The sequence below is a fragment of the Vulpes vulpes genome, chromosome 5 (assembly GCF_048418805.1).
Source record: "Vulpes vulpes isolate BD-2025 chromosome 5, VulVul3, whole genome shotgun sequence".
In the NCBI taxonomy this organism is placed as follows: Eukaryota; Metazoa; Chordata; class Mammalia; order Carnivora; family Canidae; genus Vulpes; species Vulpes vulpes.
In genome coordinates, this window is record NC_132784.1 from 859,956 (window position 1) to 877,844 (window position 17,889).

A 17,889-nucleotide genomic window follows, 5' to 3' on the forward strand; every position below is an offset into this window, starting at 1 on the left:
ATTAAAACTGGGATGACACATTACCATACCCCTCCACCAAAATGGCTAAAATTAAACAGAATGACCATACCAAGTGTTGAAGGTATGAAGGTAAAGGAACTGGAACTCTCATACACTGCAGATGAGAATGTAAAATGGGACAACCATTTTGGAAAAACAGCTTGGCAATTTTTTTACAAAGTTAAGTATACACTTGCCATGAAACCAACCACTCCCCTCCTTTGTATCTACTCAAGAAAAATGAAGCATTACATCTACACAGACTTGTGCAGAGATATTCACGGCAGTTGCATCTTTAACAGCCCCAAACTGCAAATAATCCATAGGTTCATCAACTAGCAAATGCATAAGCAAATTGTGGTATTCCCATACAACAGAAACCCACAATAAAAAGGAACTATGACATGGATGTTAATTATGGAGAATGAAAGCAGTCCAAAAAAAAAAAAAAAAAAAAAAAGAAAAGATAAAACTACATTCCATAGGACTCATTTATACAAAATTTTAGAGAATAAGACAATCTACAGGGGAAAAAAACAGGTCAGTGATTTCCTGGATCCTGGTGGAGATTACAAAGGGGCAGGAGAAAGCTTTTAGAGATGAGAGCTATGTTCACTCCCAACTGTGAGGGTGATATACAATGCATCAAAAATTACCAAACTATACACTTCAAATATGTACAATTTACTGTATGTCACCTATACCTCAAGAGAACTACTTTATTTATTTATCTGACAGAGAGAAAGAGAGCAAGCACATGCAAGGGGAGTGGCAGGCAGAGGGAGAAGCAGTCTCCCCACAGAGCAGGGAGCCAGATGCAGGACTCCATCCCAGGACCCTGGGATCATGACCTGGGCCAAAGGCAGTCACTTAACCAACTGAGCCACCCAGGCGCCTTTAAGAGAACTACTTTTAAAACGTTACACAACGTAAGAAGTTTTACAAAAGGAGATGGACAGTGACATTTAGCTGTTAAAAAAACCAGTGAAGAAAAAAAATAAAAACAAAAGAAGAATAAAACAAGAAGCCAGTGAATAATAATATAATATTGCTAATCCCGGGAAAAGGATTTCTTTCTATAGGATCCCAAAAGATAAGCAACAAAGTAACAAGTACTCTAGGCTACGTGGGAGAGAAAGAACCTTAAGTAAAAGCTGGCAAAAACACAAAACAGAAACTATTCTGGAAAGAACAGGCCAATGTGTCAAAGAACCAGAGATTAAAGGAGAGTCTCCCCCTCAGTCACAGGAAACCTTCATTGGGGAACATTACTCTGGTGTAAGCAAGCAGGAAACATGAACTAGAGGAGAAAAGGCTTGGGAGCAAGAAGACCAAGCCAAGATCTTTGTCTAGGTGTGAGCTATTGGCTGAACAAATACAGTCAGAGTAGGAAGAGAAAAGGAGAAAGGGACAGAAGAGTCAGAGAAGGAAGAATTTTATGATTAGCAAAATAGAATTCAGGGAAAGGATACTACGCCTCTCTCTTTTTCTGTCAAAGTTAACTGTGTGCAGCTAGGGGTTCCGAGGTGAAAAAACTGAAGCACCCCAGCAGATCCATGAGGCCAAGCCTTCAGGTCAGTGTGGGCCATCACTACTGCAGCAGAATCACGAAGTCTAGTCTAGGTGAGTAAAGCCTGGAACGAGCCCACACTAGAGCATAAGCTCACAAAGTCCCACTGTCTTTTACAAAGTTCAGATCCAAAACAAGTGGACTTTCAACTGTATCACTGATTTCTAAAATCTAAAAATATTCTCACGCATTTGAAATTAAGACTTTGTTTTAAAACTATACAAGACACAGCATAGGGAATATAGTCAATGGAATCAATGGAACTGCAATAGGGTTGTCCAGTGACAGTAACTCTATTTGTGTAAGAAAAACATAAAGTAGATTTGTAGAAATCACTGTGTTGTACACCTGAAATTAATGTAACATTATCAACTACACTTCAAAGAAAAAATAATAATAGTAAAACTATAATCGAAGTGCCAAAACAGTATGGAGAAATCAGTCATCTCTAAAACCGTTAGCAACATGGAGATTCCATCTATTAACTTGGGAAAAAGATCTTTAGTTTCTAGTAATCAAAACTATTTCATAAATATGTAATCTGGTACTAGTTACCTATAAACAATGTATGATTAGAATACAGATCTATGTTGTGGAAGAACATCAGAAATGCAGTGTCTAAAGTGTTATGTGCAGTACGAATAAAGTTTTTATTTCACTAAAATAAAGGCTAAACTTATGAACCAAGAAATCAATTCAACCCCAAATCCTAATACTATACCCAACCACTTTACATTCTCCTCTCCCCCGGCCATGAGGATAAAGCACTTCTGCCGCCAGCACACATATGCTGCATACCTGTTTGGAAGGTAGGATTCGCTCCAGGGTACATGTTGGGGGAGTAGGCAGGAGCTGCAGCTGCGTAGCCCATGGGGAAACCAGCTGGAGAAAAAAAACAGAACAATGTGATGTCACCACCTGAAGGAGTTACACAATTTTACAAACATGGCTCCCACAGACTCAATCCTTCTTATCCCCTTCATTAAACTCCACATACTGATTTAGGAAGCCCAAGAGTACTACATATGCCAAGCAGTGTCACTACTAGTTGTTTCCTTTCCTCAGAATTGGGATGGATCACCGATGTCCATTAACAGATGAATGGTTAACAAAGATGTAGTGTATATACACAATGGAATATTACTCATCCATAAAAAGAATGAAATCTTCCCACTTGCAACAATGTGCATAGAACATTGCTGGGTATTATGCTAAGCAAAATAACTCAACTAGAAAAAGACAAATACCATGTGATTTCACTCATATGTGGAATTTAAGAAGCAAAATAGATGAACATTAAGGGGAAAGAAAGGAAAAATAAAGATTAAAAAAAGTGGAAGGCAAACCATAAGAGACTCTTTTTTTTTTTTTTTTTCATAAGAGACTCTTAACTATAGAGAACAAACTGGGGGCTGCTGGTGGGTGAGGGAATGTGGTAACTGGGTGATGGACACTAAGGAGGGCACTTGATGTAATGGGTGTTATATGCAACCAATGAATCACTAAACTCTCCTCTGAAACTAAAATACACTATATGTTATCTAACTTGAATTTAAATTTTAAAGAAAGAATTGGAATGGGTCACAAATATAATCAAGTCTTTTTAAAACCTGTCAGTAAATGCTTACAACTTCCTACAATTGAAAAAATTTGGGCAGCCTGGCTGCTTAGCGGTTTGGCACCACCTTCCGCCCAGGGCATCTGATCCTGAAGACCTGGGATCGACTCCCACATCGGGCTCCCTGCACGGGGCCTGCTTCTCTCTCTGCCTGTGTCTCTGCGCCTCTCTCTCTCTCTCTCTCTCATGAATAAATAAATAAAATCTTTAAAAAAAAAAATTTGGCAGAAAACTGAATTAGAATGCCAAAAAATAACACACGAACACAAACCTAAGCTGAAGTCGGGAAATTCCTAACACTTCTAGCAGCTTTATTCTAGACTGCTAATAATTTATTACTTAGCAACAATAAGAATGCTAAGATATCATGTGGTGAAGGGGCTGTTAACTGGCACCACTGACACATGGAAATGGGAAAAATCCAGTCTTACAATCCACTTGCAAGCAACCTAATCTTTATTAATATAAATGAAGAATCTTTTTTTTAATTTTTTAAATAATAAATTTATTTTTTATTGGTGTTCAATTTGCCAACATACAGAACAACACCCAGTGCTCATCCCATCAAGTGCCCCCCTCAGTGCCCGTCACCCATTCACCCCCACCCCCCGCCCTCCTCCCCTTCCACCACCCCTAGTTCGTTTCCCAGAGTTAGGAGTCTATGTTCTGTCTCCCTTTCTGATATTTCCCACACATTTCTTCTCCCTTCCCTTATATTCCCTTTCACTATTATTCATATTCCCCAAATGAATGAGAACATACACTGTTTGTCCTTCTCCGATTGACTTACTTCACTCAGCATAATACCCTCCAGTTCCATCCACGTTGAAGCAAATGGTGGGTATTTGTCGTTTCTAATGGCTGAGGAATATTCCATTGTATACATAGACCACATCTTCTTTATCCATTTAAATGAAGAATCCTTAATAACACTAAACCATAACTACTACTAATTCATGTGAATACAACAAAAATATCAAGTAAGACAGTAAGTGTCACAGTCAAAATCCTGGCTTCTTGGCATCCACCAGCAGAGGGGCAGGCCTCAGTTACCCGGCTCCTGGCCTCCTCAGAGCCTAGGGACCCCTGGTAAGGCCCATGCCCAGAACTTCCCCTGAGCCATCTGGTTCACAGCTCAAAACGCTCCATTCATGTGACAGCTGGAGGATTAGAATCTACTTCCTTATATGGGTACAGAGCCAGTGAAGATGACCCACATTCCCTAGTCTTTACTACTGTCACAAACTAGCTGTGAAAAGCTGTTAACTTGTCTATCCATTTTTCCCTTCACGGGTAAATAAAGTTGAAATGGAATGGCAGACTTCAAAAGACACCATTGAGGAGACTTAGAGGGAGTGTCTCCTAGGGATATTTAAGGTACCGTGGTTGTCAAGAGTAACCAAAGTGAAAAAATGAAAGGTAGTAGGGTAATATAAAGGAGAAAGAGATGTAGAGTTCACAGTAGAATTTCAAAACTAATCTTTGTGAGTCTGGATGTCATTTGTAAAGATTCTGGATAAAGCGCCTTACAGGAATCCCTGCAGTCTCCAGCATAGCAGGATGCCCTTGCTCTGCTGCACCTCCTGCTCTAGCTGTCTCGTAAGTTCCACGGGTCTCCTCAGAGGCAGGTACAGAAATGTTCAGTAGCACTGTTCCCAAGGGATCTCCACTTGCAGGTGCTCAGTTCTCACCTCACATACAAATCTTGTGCTTCAGAGTCACCTTCTTCTTTCTCAAAACTGATTCTCCTCTACCTCAGCAAAACCTTTTTTGAGTTTCTTTCATAAATTATCATTTTCTCACTTTCCCAATTAATTAGAAAAGAGTGTGAGGGGATGAAATGCTGAGCAGATTCACTCATTTTGGATATTAAGGGCAGATTCAACTTGAAACACACCTAAAATGGCTATTTTTTAAAAGACCAGGAAAGTGGCTTTCCTTTCTTCTTTTTTTTTTTTAGTTTTGAGTATCTAATACGTTTGTGGTTTTTTTTTTAATTTTATTTTTTATTGGAGTTCAATTTGCCAACATATAGCAGTGGCTTTCAATCTGTGTTCTATGAAGCCTAAGCAGTTCCTTAGAAGCCTCAACTGTGAGCAGCAAGAAGCCAACCAGGCTCTAGAGCCTGCCTTCAATTCACTCTGGGAGATGCTCTAACTTATCCTAGAACTAAGGAAATACTTACAAATCTTTTCTAAGGTCACACTGTTAAAAACAAAGCTTAAAATACTACTGACCTAGATCATAACTGGTAGACTTCTGCAACAATTCCCTCAAAATCCAAATGTCCTCAGCTCTACCAATAAATCTTCCAGAGGCATTGTCTGCTCTGTACTTGCCTTGTGTCTGAGAGTTCCTGGGACACTATTATTATGGTCTGCTTGGCCCTTCCTATCCTAACCTTCTAACAATGAGTTAACATGCTCTAAAATAAGAGAAAAGCCACATAACAAGTATTTAAAACAGCATAATTAACCACCAGCAATAGGACATCCTCTACTTCTATGTCCACGCACAGAAGTACACCTCCCTTGCACACAGGTCACATACCACCAGATCCCACACATACACTACCACCCTGACCCAGAACCCCAGAAGAGTTGACCCCACTTACTCTAGTCCAGAGGTTTCCACTGTGACCACACAAAACCTCCACATGGAAATCCCTGAAATGACTACCTTCCTGGATCGTCACAAGCACTGTTTTAACTGGTCCTGGAGGTAACATCTTCTGTTTCTGGATTTTTAGAAAGTTGAGAAGCACTGTTCCTTCCTATTCCTGTCAATCTTTCTGACCACAACAGTGTCTTCCTAAAAATGCACTCACAGCAAATACTATACACTATTTCCTTCAACATCAGGTCTAGGTCCCTTCTGGGACAGAAACATTGGAAAGCTAGAAACTACACTGCCCAGATACCTCTCTTGTAAGAGATTATAAGTGATCCCAAATTCTACTCATTTTTATGAAATTAATTACTTCATGAAAATAAAAACTTCAGAACAGCAGAAAATACCATGAGCTAAGTAAAGAAAAAAATACTTGCAAATTATATAGACAAAAACTTAATACTCTTAATATATAAATACTTCTTAAAACTAAAAAAACAAAGACCCAATAAAAAAATATAAAACAACAGAAGACATGGACAGAACTGCCAACTTCGAGTACACTGATGTGATTTCTGACATCAGACCACTAAAAGTCCAAAAGCTGAAAACACACTTGTTGGCAAGACTGTGGAGAAACCACCACCTCACACACTTCCAGTAGGAATACAAAACAGTAAAAATTCTATGGAGGGGAAATCAGAAGCATCTTCAAAATTGCAAATGCATTTACCCTCTCACCCAGCAATTTTATCTTAAGGAGCCCATCCTGAAGATAATTCCCACAATCAACATAAGCTGCAGCATTATGGGAATACCAAAAAACTTCAAACAACCTATCTATCCAAAGAACTGGTTGAATTAGCTATGGAAATCCCACAAGATGCAGGTTTACACAGCAGTACTATGCAAAATATAAAAGAGAACAAAGCAAACCTCTGTAACTGATGTAGAATAATTTCTAGAACATTCTGAGTTGACAAAGCAAAGCAAACATCACCACCTAAATCTCTATTCTGGAAAAGAAGCCCCTGTTCAGCCATGAACACTGCGTGGGCTGACAGCCTCTGGCAGCAGTGCCTCCTGAGGGCCTGCCTCCTCTCACCTCCAATCCTTCCCTCACAGCTCCCCCATGAGCTGGCTAAAACTTAACACGGAGCACAGTCCTGAGGTTCTCCCTACCTGATTAGGTACGTTCTTCATTAGAATGTTCACGAAGGTTCCCCCCAAAAATGCCTATTTCCCCTAATTTCATCTGAGTGTTCACTACCTTTTGTATAATGAAAGAATAATTAGAATATATGGACAAACTGGCCTGGGGGATTGCTATGAACTAAATGAGTCTCCTCCAAAATCTGTATGTTGAAATTCTAATCCTCAAACATAATAGTATTTTAAGATACTAAATTGTGGCAATCATTTCACAGTGAATACGTATATTAAATCATTACATACACCTTTAAAAAAAAACATGATGTACAACCTAAGTATCTACAATTTTTACTTGTCAATCATGTATCAATGGAAGGGGCCCCACGAGGAGCCAAGCTAAGTAAGGCCAGGCAGGGAGTGCCCCCAGGACATGAAAGCCCAGTCCCAGAGAAGCAGAAACTTTACCAATCTTCCAGGACGGTAAGGTGCTGGCAAGGAACTCGGGCAGGATCCCAGGAGGGGCAGTAGAGCCCCTAGGTTCCCAGGGTCACTAACAGAGAAGCGCGCCCCAGGGGAGAGTGTGCCACACACTGCCTGCAGAGCTCCCTAAAGGGCTAGAACATGTGCCCGCGGGGCCTCAGGAGTTCAGGCAGTGGCTCCCTGTGGAGGGGGCTGTGCCCCAGGAGAAGCTCAGGCGGTGTCTCAGGCAGTGGCTCCAGGTCGAGTGGCCTGCGCACCCCGGGAACACAATTTAGTGGTGCAGGCCCCAGAGCCCAAGGCTCTGGGGGACACAGCCCAGGATCCAGCGCTCCCCTTGGGATAGGCAGGGGCCAGGAGGACACAGGAAAACGAGGACACTCCTGAGCTGTGCATATCAGCACCCCCCGCCCCCGGAGCATCCAGGCCAGTGTGGACTGGGAGCTGCGGGAGTTACTGTGGGAGCTGACTCCAGGGCTAGAAAGCTGGACGCCGCCAGTCTTGTTGTTCCTCCCTGTATCACCTTGTGCATGGGACAGAGCAGGGTGCCAGGAAACAGGGGCCTCACAGGATAAACAGCTCCCACTGAGCCATGCACCTGGCAGGGGGCTGGGCAGCTACCCCAGGTGCACACACCTGAGAATCAGCACAGCGGGCAAGATGAGCAAGTTCTTGACAGAGCAGCTCTGGAAAGCTCCAGGGGAACTTGAGGGATTTACAGTATATAGAATCAGAGGATACACCGCCTTGTTTTTGTGTTTTGTTTTTATTTTTGTTTTCCTTTTTTCTCTTTTTTCCTTCCTTTTTCCAGTAATACTTATTTTTAGTCACTCTGCACTGAGCAAAATGACTAGAAAGAAGAACTCACCACAAAAGAAAAAATCAGAAATAGTCCTCTCTCCCACAGAGTTAAGGAATTTGGATGACAATTTGATGTCAGAAAGCCAATTCAGAAGCACGATTATAAAGATACTGGTGGCTCTGAAAAAAAGCAAAAAGGATTCAAGAGACCTCATGACTGCAGAATTTAGATCTAATCAGCCCGAAATTAAAAATCAATTAAATGAGATGCAATCCAAACTAGAGGTCCTAACAATAATGGTTATGAGGTAGAAGAATGAGTGAGTAACACAGAACACAACTTGATGGCAAGGAAGGAAACTGAGAAAAAGGGGAAAAACAATGAAGAGACCATAAGGAAAGGTTAAGGGAAATAAATGATAGCTTCAGAAGGAAGAATCTATGTATAACTGGGGTTCCAGAAAACGCAGAGAGAGACAGAGGGTGAGACAGTATATTTGAACAAATCATAGCTGAGAACTTCCCTACTTTGGGGAAGGAAACAGGCAATTCAGATCCAGAAGATAGAGAGGTCCCCTCCCCAAATCAGTAAAAACTGTTCAACACCTCGACATTTCATAGTGAAAGTTGCAATATCCAAAGATAAAGAGAAAATCCTTAAAGCAGTGAGAGACAAGAGATCCTTAACTTACATGGGGAGAAATATTAGATTAACAGCAGATCTCTGCACAAAGACCTGGCAGTCCAGAAAGGGCTGGCAGGATATATTCAGGGTCCTAAATGAGAAGAACATGCAGCCAAGAATACTTTATCCAGCAAGGCTCTCATTCAGAAGAGGAGAGAGAAAGAGCTTCCAAGATAGGCAGAAACTGAAAGACTACGTGACGATCAAACCACCTCTGCAAGAAATATTAAGGGGAACTCTGTAAAAGAGAAGTCCAAAGAAACAATCCACAAAAACAGGGACTGAATATAAATTACAATGACATTAAATTCATATCTTTCAATAGTAACTCTGAACGTGAATGGGCTTAATGATCCCATTAAAATGTGCAGAGTTTCAGACTGGATAAAAAAACAAGACCCATCTATTTGCTGTCTACAGGAGACTCATTTTAGACCTAAGGACACCTACAGCATGATATTAAAAGGCTGGAGAACCACTGACCATTCAAATGGTAATCTAAAGAAAGCCGGGATACAATACTCATATCAGATAAATTAAATTTTATTCAAAGACTATAGTAAGAGATGAAGAGGAACACTCTATCATACTTAAAGGATCTATCCAACAAGAGGACCTAACAATCATGAATATTTATGCCCCTAATGTGGGAGCTGCCAAGTATATCAAGTAATTAATAACCAGTTAAGATATACTTAGATAATAATACAATAATAGTGGGAGACATTAACACGGTACGTTCTGTAAATGACAGATCTTATAAGCCCAACATCTCCAAAGACACAAGAGCTTTAAATGATACACTGGACCAGATGGAGTTCAAAGATATTTACAGAACTTCACATCAAAACGCAACTGAATACACATTCTTCTCAAGTGCACATGGAACTTTCTCCAGAATAGACCATATACTGGGTCAACCAATACCAAAAGACTGGGATTGGCCCCTGCATATTTTCCGACCATAATGCTTTCAAACTAGAACTCAATCACAAGAAGAAATTTGGAAGAAATTCAAATACCTGGAGGTTAAAGAGCATCCTGCTAAAAGATGAAAGGGTCAAACAGGAAATTAGAGAAGACTTATAAAGATTCATGGAATCTAATGAGAATGAAATTATAACTGTTCAAAATCTTTGGGATACAGCAAAAGCAGTCCTGAGAGGGAAATACATCGCAATACAAACATCCCTCAAAAAACTGGAAAGAACTCAAATACAAAAGCTAACCTTGCCCCTAAAGGAACTGGAGAAAGAAGAGCAAATAAAACCTACACCCAGGGCAGCCCAGTGGCTCAGAAGTTTAGCACAGCCTTCAGCCCAGGGCCTGATCCCGGAGACCCGGGATCGAGTCCCATGTCAGGCTCCCTGCATGGAGCCTGTTTCTCCCTCTGCACCTCTCTCCCTCTCTCTCTCTCTATCTCTCATGTATAAATAAATAAGATATTTAAAAAAAAAAAACCTACACCAAGCAGAAGAGAGTTAATAAAGATTTGAGCAGAACTCAATGAAATAGAGACCAGAAGAACTGTGGAACAGATCAACAAAACCAAGAGTTGGTTCTTTGAAAGAATTAATAAGATAGATAAACCATTAGGCAGCCTTATTAAAGAAGAGAGAGAAGACTCAAATTAATAAAATCACGAATAAAAAAGGAGAGATTACCATCATTACCAAGGAAATACAAGACACAAGAGTCCAAGGCCAGATAGCTTCCCAGGAGAATTCTATCAAACGTTTGAAGAAGAAACAGTACCTATTCTACTAAATCTGTTCCAAAAGATAGAAAGAGACGGAATACTTCCAAACTCATTATATGAGGCCAGCATCACCTTAATTCCAAAACCAGACAAAGACCCCACCAAAAAGGAGAATTATAGACCAATTTCCCTGATGAACACAGATGCAAAAATTCTCAACAAGATATTAGCCAATAGGATCCAACAGTACATTACGAAGATTATTCACCATGACCAAGTGGGATTTATCCCTGGGATGCAAGGCTGGTTCAACACTCGTAAAGCAACCAACGTGATAGATCATATCAACAAGAGAAAAACCAAGAACCATCTGATCCTCTCAAAAGATGCAGAGAAAGCATTTGAAAAAATACAGCATCCATTCCTGATCAAAACTCTTCAGAGTGTAGGGATAGAGGGAACATTCCTCAGCATCTTAAAAGCCATCTACGAAAAGCCCACAGCAAATATCATTCTCAATGGGGAAGCACTGGGAGCCTTTCCCCTAAGATCAGGAACAAGACAGGGATGTCCACTCTCACCACTGCTATTTGACATAGTACTGGAAGTCCTCGCCTCAGCAATCAGACAACAAAAAGACATTAAAGGCAATCGAATTGGCAAAGAAGAAGTCAAACTCTCCCTCTTCGCAGATGACATGATACTCTACAGAGAAAACTCAAAAGCCTCCACCCCAAGATTGCTAGAACTCATACAGCAATTTGGCAGCGTGGCAGGATACAAAATCAATGCCCAGAAGTCAGTGGCATTTCTATACACTAACAATGAGACTGAAGAAAGAGAAATTAAGGAGTTAATCCCATTTACAATTGCACCCAAAAGCGTAAGACACCTAGGAATAAACCTAACCAAAGAGGTCAAGGATCTCTACCCTAAAAACTACAGAACACTTCTGAAAGAAATTGAGGAAGACACAAAGAGATGGAAAAATATTCCATGCTCATGGATTGGCAGAATTAATATTGTGAAAATGTCAATGTTACCCAGGGCAATGTACACGTTTAATGCAATCCCTATCAAAATACCACGGACTTTCCTCAGAGAGTTAGAACAAATTATTTTAAGATTTGTGTGGAATCAGAAAAGACCCTGAATAGCCAGGGGAATTTTAAAAAAGAAAACCATAGCTGGGGGCATCACAATGCCAGATTTCAGGTTGTGCTACAAAGCTGTGGTCATCAAGACAGTGTGGTCCTGGCACAAAAACAGACACATAGATCAATGGAACAGAGTAGAGACCCCAGAAGTGGACCCTGAACTTTATGGTCAACTAATATTCGATAAAGGAGGAAAGACTATCCACTGGAGAAAAGACAGTCTCTTCAATAAATGGTGCTGGGGAAATTGGACATCCACATGCAGAAGAATGAAACTGGACCACTCTCTTGCACCATACACAAGGATAAACTCAAAATGGATGAAAGATCTAAATGTGAGACAAGATTCCATCAAAATCCTCGAGGAGAACACAGGCAACACCCTTTTTGAACTTGGCCACAGTAACTTCTTGCAAGATTCATCCATGAAGGCAAAAGAAACAAAAGCAAAAATGAACTATTGGGACTTCATCAAAATAAGAAGCTTTTGAACAGCAAAGGATACAGTCAACAAAACTCAAAGACAACCTACAGAATGGGAGAAGATATTTGCAAATGACGTATCAGATAAAGGGCTAGTTTCCAAGATCTATAAAGAACTTATGAAACTCAACACCAAAGAAACAAACAATCCAATCATGAAATGGGCAAAAGACATGAACAGAAATTTCACAGAGAAAATGCTCTGCATCACTTGCCACCAGGGAAATACAAATCAAAACCACAATGAGATCCCACCTCACACCCGTGAGAATGGGGAACATTAACAAGGCAGGAAACCACAAATGTTGGAGAGGATGCGGAGAAAGGGGAACCCTCTTGCACTGTTGGTGGGAATGTGAACTGGTGCAGCCACTCTGGTAACTGTGTGGAGGTTCCTCAAAGAGTTAACAATAGACCTTCCATACGACCCAGCAACTGTACTGTTGGGGATTTACCCCAAAGATACAGATGCAATGAAACACTGGGACACCTGCACCCCGATGTTTCTAGCAGCAACGTCCACAATAGCCGAACTGTGGAAGGAGCCTCAGTGCCCATTGAAAGATGATGGATAAAGAAGATGTGGTCTATGTATACAATGCAATATTCCTCAGCCATTAGAAATGACAAATACCCACCATTTGCTTCGACGTGGATGGAACTGGAGGGTATCATGCTGAGTGAAATAAGTCAATCGGAGAAGGACAAACATATGGTCCCATTTATCTGGGGAACATAAAAAATAGTGAAAGGGAATAAAAGGGAAATGAGTGAAAATATCCGTCAGGATGACAGAACATCAGAGACTCCTAACTCTGGGAAACGAACAAGGGGTAGTGGAAAGGCAGGTGGGCGGGGTGATGGGGTGACTGGGGGACAGGCACTAAGGGGGGTACTTGACGGGATGAGTACTGAGTGATATGCTATATGTTAGCAAACTGAACTCCAATAAAAAAATAAATAACTGTAAGTAGTATGTTAGAGAAAAAAGAAAATGGAGTACATGAAAAAATTAAACTCAATAAACAGGTTCTATAGCAAATTAGAGAAGAATTAGCAGGCTAGTGAAAAATGGAAGCAGATCAGTATAAAATACCCACATTAAGACTCACATAAAATAACAAACTACAAAAAGGATGCAAGAAACGTGAGAAAGAGTGAAATGGTCTAATATACTTATAAATGGAATCCCAAGAGAAGAGGGAGAGCAGAAAAAAAATACCTGAAGACTCACTGCTATTCCTGGAAAAAAAAAAAAATCAACCTACTGAGGCGGTTTTCAGTGTTACTGAAATACACACACTCTGGAAAGGCAGAGCTGAGGAGGTACAACAGAGACGCTATGGCTCATAAGCCTGAAACACGTACATAAAGTCTGTCCAACCCTGCTTTTGACCAACCAAAGAATAGAAACAACATCCAGACACACACCTATGAAGCATGACAGGCAATCAATGTTTTATTAAAAAGACTATCAGGTAATGCTAAAGCCATCAGGTTTTACCTATTATTTCCCTTGATCTATATCCACTCAGGATTTCAGGAAGCTATTTGGCATTCTGTTTAAACAGAATTATTTAAATTATCTTAATAATTTAAAATTACCTTTTACCAATTCTGGAAAATTCTGTCACTCTTCTTCTATATTCACCCCTTCTGGAGCTCTTAATTCATCCCAAATCTTCTCATTGAGACATCTCGATTTCTTAACTAGTCTTCTATAGCTACCCCTTTCCTTATTTTGCATCCTGGGTCTCCCATTTAGCAGTGTCATGCTTGCAATGTAACCTGAATTTTGCTCAAATGCCATTTCTTTAAGTTCAAGTTGGTTCTTTTGGTCCCTCCCATGTGTTATTTCCCTCTTATATTCTGATTCTTTCTTTCAGATCTTCAATTATTCTCAACTTGCCCGATGTGGTATCTATTTGATGTTCTATTCCTGCAGTCTATCATAACTAGTAACTCTTTCTTGATGAAGTCACATGTTTTAAAATAACTCTGCATTGTTAACAGGCAGAATTTTGTGGGAAACCCACACTACCTGGAATACAAACATATGCCTCTACAGGAGCTCTGCTTTTGCTGCTGTCAGGTGCGGGGGATAATGCAAGCTGCAGACTATGTTTCATGTTAGTTTCTCAATTATGGACAGACACTGGAGCGCGCGCGCGCACACACACACACACACACACACCCAGTAATTACAAGTAATAACAAAATAGAGCCTCCAACATCCTTGACTGGTTACAAAGTCTGAAGAAAGATTTCCCCTTCCTAGAGCCCAAGCAGACACTAAATTCCCTTGTGGAATCAGTAAATGGAATTTTTTTTTTTTTATTCTACCTCTTCCCTGGGAGTATCACTCTCCAAGCCCCAAACCCTAAACTCAAAAGGCCTCACTTTCTGTCCCCACGTAGGTTGTCAAAATCCACAAAAAGCAAATGTTCCCAGCACAGGAACATCATTATTAGCTCAATGGCCAAATACACTGGTTTTTACGTCACTTTCATATTCAGCACAGATATTTTGTTTACTACCCTACAAGTTCAGTTATACATTTTTTAAATGTTCTGTCCAATTTTCTACAGACTTTTTTAGCAACAGGATTTGAAGATGATCTGTTCCCTCATACGATCAAAACGCATAGTTAAATTGTACCATTACAAATAATCACTCATTGGATATCACCAGGATGACCATTTGCTATTTTCAAACAACCAGTTCCTATTCCCCCAAATTTTGTTTTACCACTTCCCTCATAGCCCATGTTCAACTCGCTGACTCCCATAAGTGGGGAACGTGGGACGCCTGGGTGGCTCAGTGGTTGAGCTTCTGCCTTCAGCTTATGGTGTGATCCCAGGGTCCTAGGATTGAGTCCCAATCAGGCTCCCTGCATGGAGCCTGCTTCTCCCTCTGCCTAGGTCTCTGCCTCTCTGTGTCTCTCATGAATAAATAAATAAAATCTTAAACAACAAAACCAAACAAACAAACAAAAAACGGGGGAACATAGTCCAGGCCTCAGTTAATCAGTAGAATCCCCTCCCTGGCTCAGAGACGGAAGCTGAGTGCAATCAGAACACACCCAGGACTGGTCTGATTAGAAAAAAAGAAGCCCCATTGGGGTTTCCTATAGAACAGAGATAAAGAGGCTCATAGGGTACTGCTGACCACCACAGAGACCACAAAGAGAAGTGTAACCTGGGACCAACACTGAGCCAATCATGAGTGAGCTGAGTTCAGAAGGTAGGAACTAGATCCTGGCACTTACTGCTGGAGCAACCAGATCAAGCTTTGACCAAAGCCAGTCCTAGCTCTTGAGATTTTTTTTTTGTTCCATGAGCTGAAACATTTTCTCCTTGTATAAATTACTTTGAGCTAAATTTGTCAACTGAAAGCATTCTTACCAACATGGAAATTTCCCAAGTGTTCAAAGTTCAATAATGAAACAAAGTTTTACTTTTGCTTACCTGGATAACCAATTCCTTTGGCATTTGCATAGGGAACCCCAGAAGAACCAGGGCTATAAACAGGATTCATGATTTCAGAACTAAAAAAGGAAAGAAAAGTGATTTAGCCAAGCACTTTTATTCTCCAGTTCTCTCCAGTATCAGTCACAAAAGAAGTCCCTTCTCTAGTTTACTAAAAACAAGGCATTTCATGCTGCTGCCAACCAACACAGAAGTCCTGATGAAGGCCCACCCAAACATTGTAAACTTTCCTTTACAAATTCTTCAGTCGGTCAAAAGCTAGTAAGAAAAAACTGTTCTCTATGTCCCTGCTTAAAACAGTGAAAATATGTTCTTATAATCTAAATGTCCTTTTATTTTTTATAAAGATTTTTATTCATTTATTCATGATAGATATACATATATAGAGAGAGAAACGGGCAGAGACACAGGCTCCATGCCAGGAGCCCGACATGGGACTCGATTGCGGCACCCCAGGATCACGCCCTGGGCCAAAGGCAGGCGCCAAATCACTGAGGCACCCAGGGGTCCCCTCTAAATGTCCTTTTAACAAATAGTTAAGGAAACCAGATCTATCCAGTGTATGAAATATTATATAGATACTTGTTAAAGTGTTTAAAAACATGACTGATACTATGTTAAGTGAGGAAAAAGATAACAATGCTGCATGATGCAGTTATAATAAAAAAAAAAAAAACTGCACCTACATGTAATAACTACAAATAGTACAGGCATGTGCACTTCCAGCACAAACAGAAAAGGTTGGGAGAATATAAAAATGTGAACAGAGACAGTCTCTAGATGGGGTGGGTTTAGTGTTCTTTTTATACTTTATTTCCTTTTTCTTTATTTTTTTAAGATTTTATTTCTTCATTCATGAGAGAGAGAGAGAGAGAGAGAGAGAGAGAGAGAGAGGCAGAGACACAGGCAGAGGGAGAAGCAGGCTCCATGCAGGTAGCCTGACGTGGGACTCAATCCCAGGTTTCCAGGATCATGCCCTGGGCTAAAGGCGGCGCTAAACCACTGAGCCACCTGGGCTGCCCTTTATACTTTATTTCTTAAATAACTTCTGTTAAATATGCATATATTTTCTTAAAAATACAAGTCAGCTATAGCCTAGCAACTCTATTAACCCATTCAATGCTTTTTTCATAATCTTTTTTCCTGAAAAGTTCAAGAACTTGCATAGCCATAACCATGATTTTACTCCTTACCCAACAGAAATAGGATTTTCATCAGTATCGCCAGCAAGCTCCTCTGAATTCTTTCACCCACTATATTCTGAAAGCGTGAGTTTAAAGACTGTTCTGTATTCCTCACCTAGTAAGTCACTCACTGATTTATGTGGTAGTAAGGATTAAGGGGATCTTAAGTTTAAAATAAAAACAGCAGGGTGCCTGGGTGGCTCAGTTGGTTAACTCAGGTCATGATCCCAGGGTGCTGGGATCAAGCCCGAGGCTGGGCTCCCTGCTCAGTGGGGAAGTCTGCCTCTCCGTCTCCATCTGCCTCTCCACTCACTCATGCTCTCTCACTCTCTTTCAAATAAATAAATAAATAAATAAAATCTTTAAAAATAAAAAAAAAAAAAAAACAGCACAGGAAAGGGAGCTAGCTAACAGGCAACAAGTATCATGAGAACTCTTTACTTTCTGCTCAAATTTGCTATGAACCTAAAACTCCTTTAAAAAGTCTAATTAAGAAATCCCTGGGTGGCTCAGCAGTTTGGCACCTGCCTTCGGCCTAGGGTGTGATCATGGAGTCCCGGGATTGAATCCTACATCAGGCTACCTGCATGGAGCCTGCTTCTCCCTCTGCCTGTGTCTCTGCCTCTGTCTCTCATGAATAAATAAATAAAATCTTAAAAAAAGAAAATCTAGTTAAAAATATATAGGGGCACCTGGGTGGCTCAGGTCTTGGATTTCACAATCATGAGTTTGAGCTCCACATTGGGCTCCACGTACAGCATAGAATCTACTTTAAAATAATTAATTAAAAATAATAAAAAATAAATAAAAAATACACATATATACTAAATAGTGTCTGCCCCTACCACATCCCCAATCAGAAAGTAGGCCCATGCAGACAAGGAACAGAGACTTGGTCCTATTTACTGCAGTTACCTCTAGCACCAGTAACAGTATCTGAAACAATACAGGTGCAAGTACCTGCT

At 40.5% G+C, this 17,889-nt stretch overlaps 1 protein-coding gene across 5 annotated transcripts in view; it reads right to left on the bottom strand.

Annotated features, from left to right (window-relative positions):
- The window catches only part of FAM168B (family with sequence similarity 168 member B), a 58,276-nt gene that overhangs the window by 19,657 nt on the left and 20,730 nt on the right, over window positions 1–17,889 (bottom strand). For all 5 annotated transcript variants that reach the window (XM_072757436.1, XM_072757437.1, XM_072757433.1 and 2 more), the window contains exons 2-3: window positions 15,720–15,799; window positions 2,369–2,452 (exon numbers count right to left, since the gene is read on the bottom strand). In XM_072757436.1, coding sequence (XP_072613537.1) covers window positions 2,369–2,452; window positions 15,720–15,789 — 154 coding nt within the window. In that variant the 5' untranslated portion in view covers window positions 15,790–15,799. The remainder of the gene's footprint in view (window positions 1–2,368; window positions 2,453–15,719; window positions 15,800–17,889) is intronic.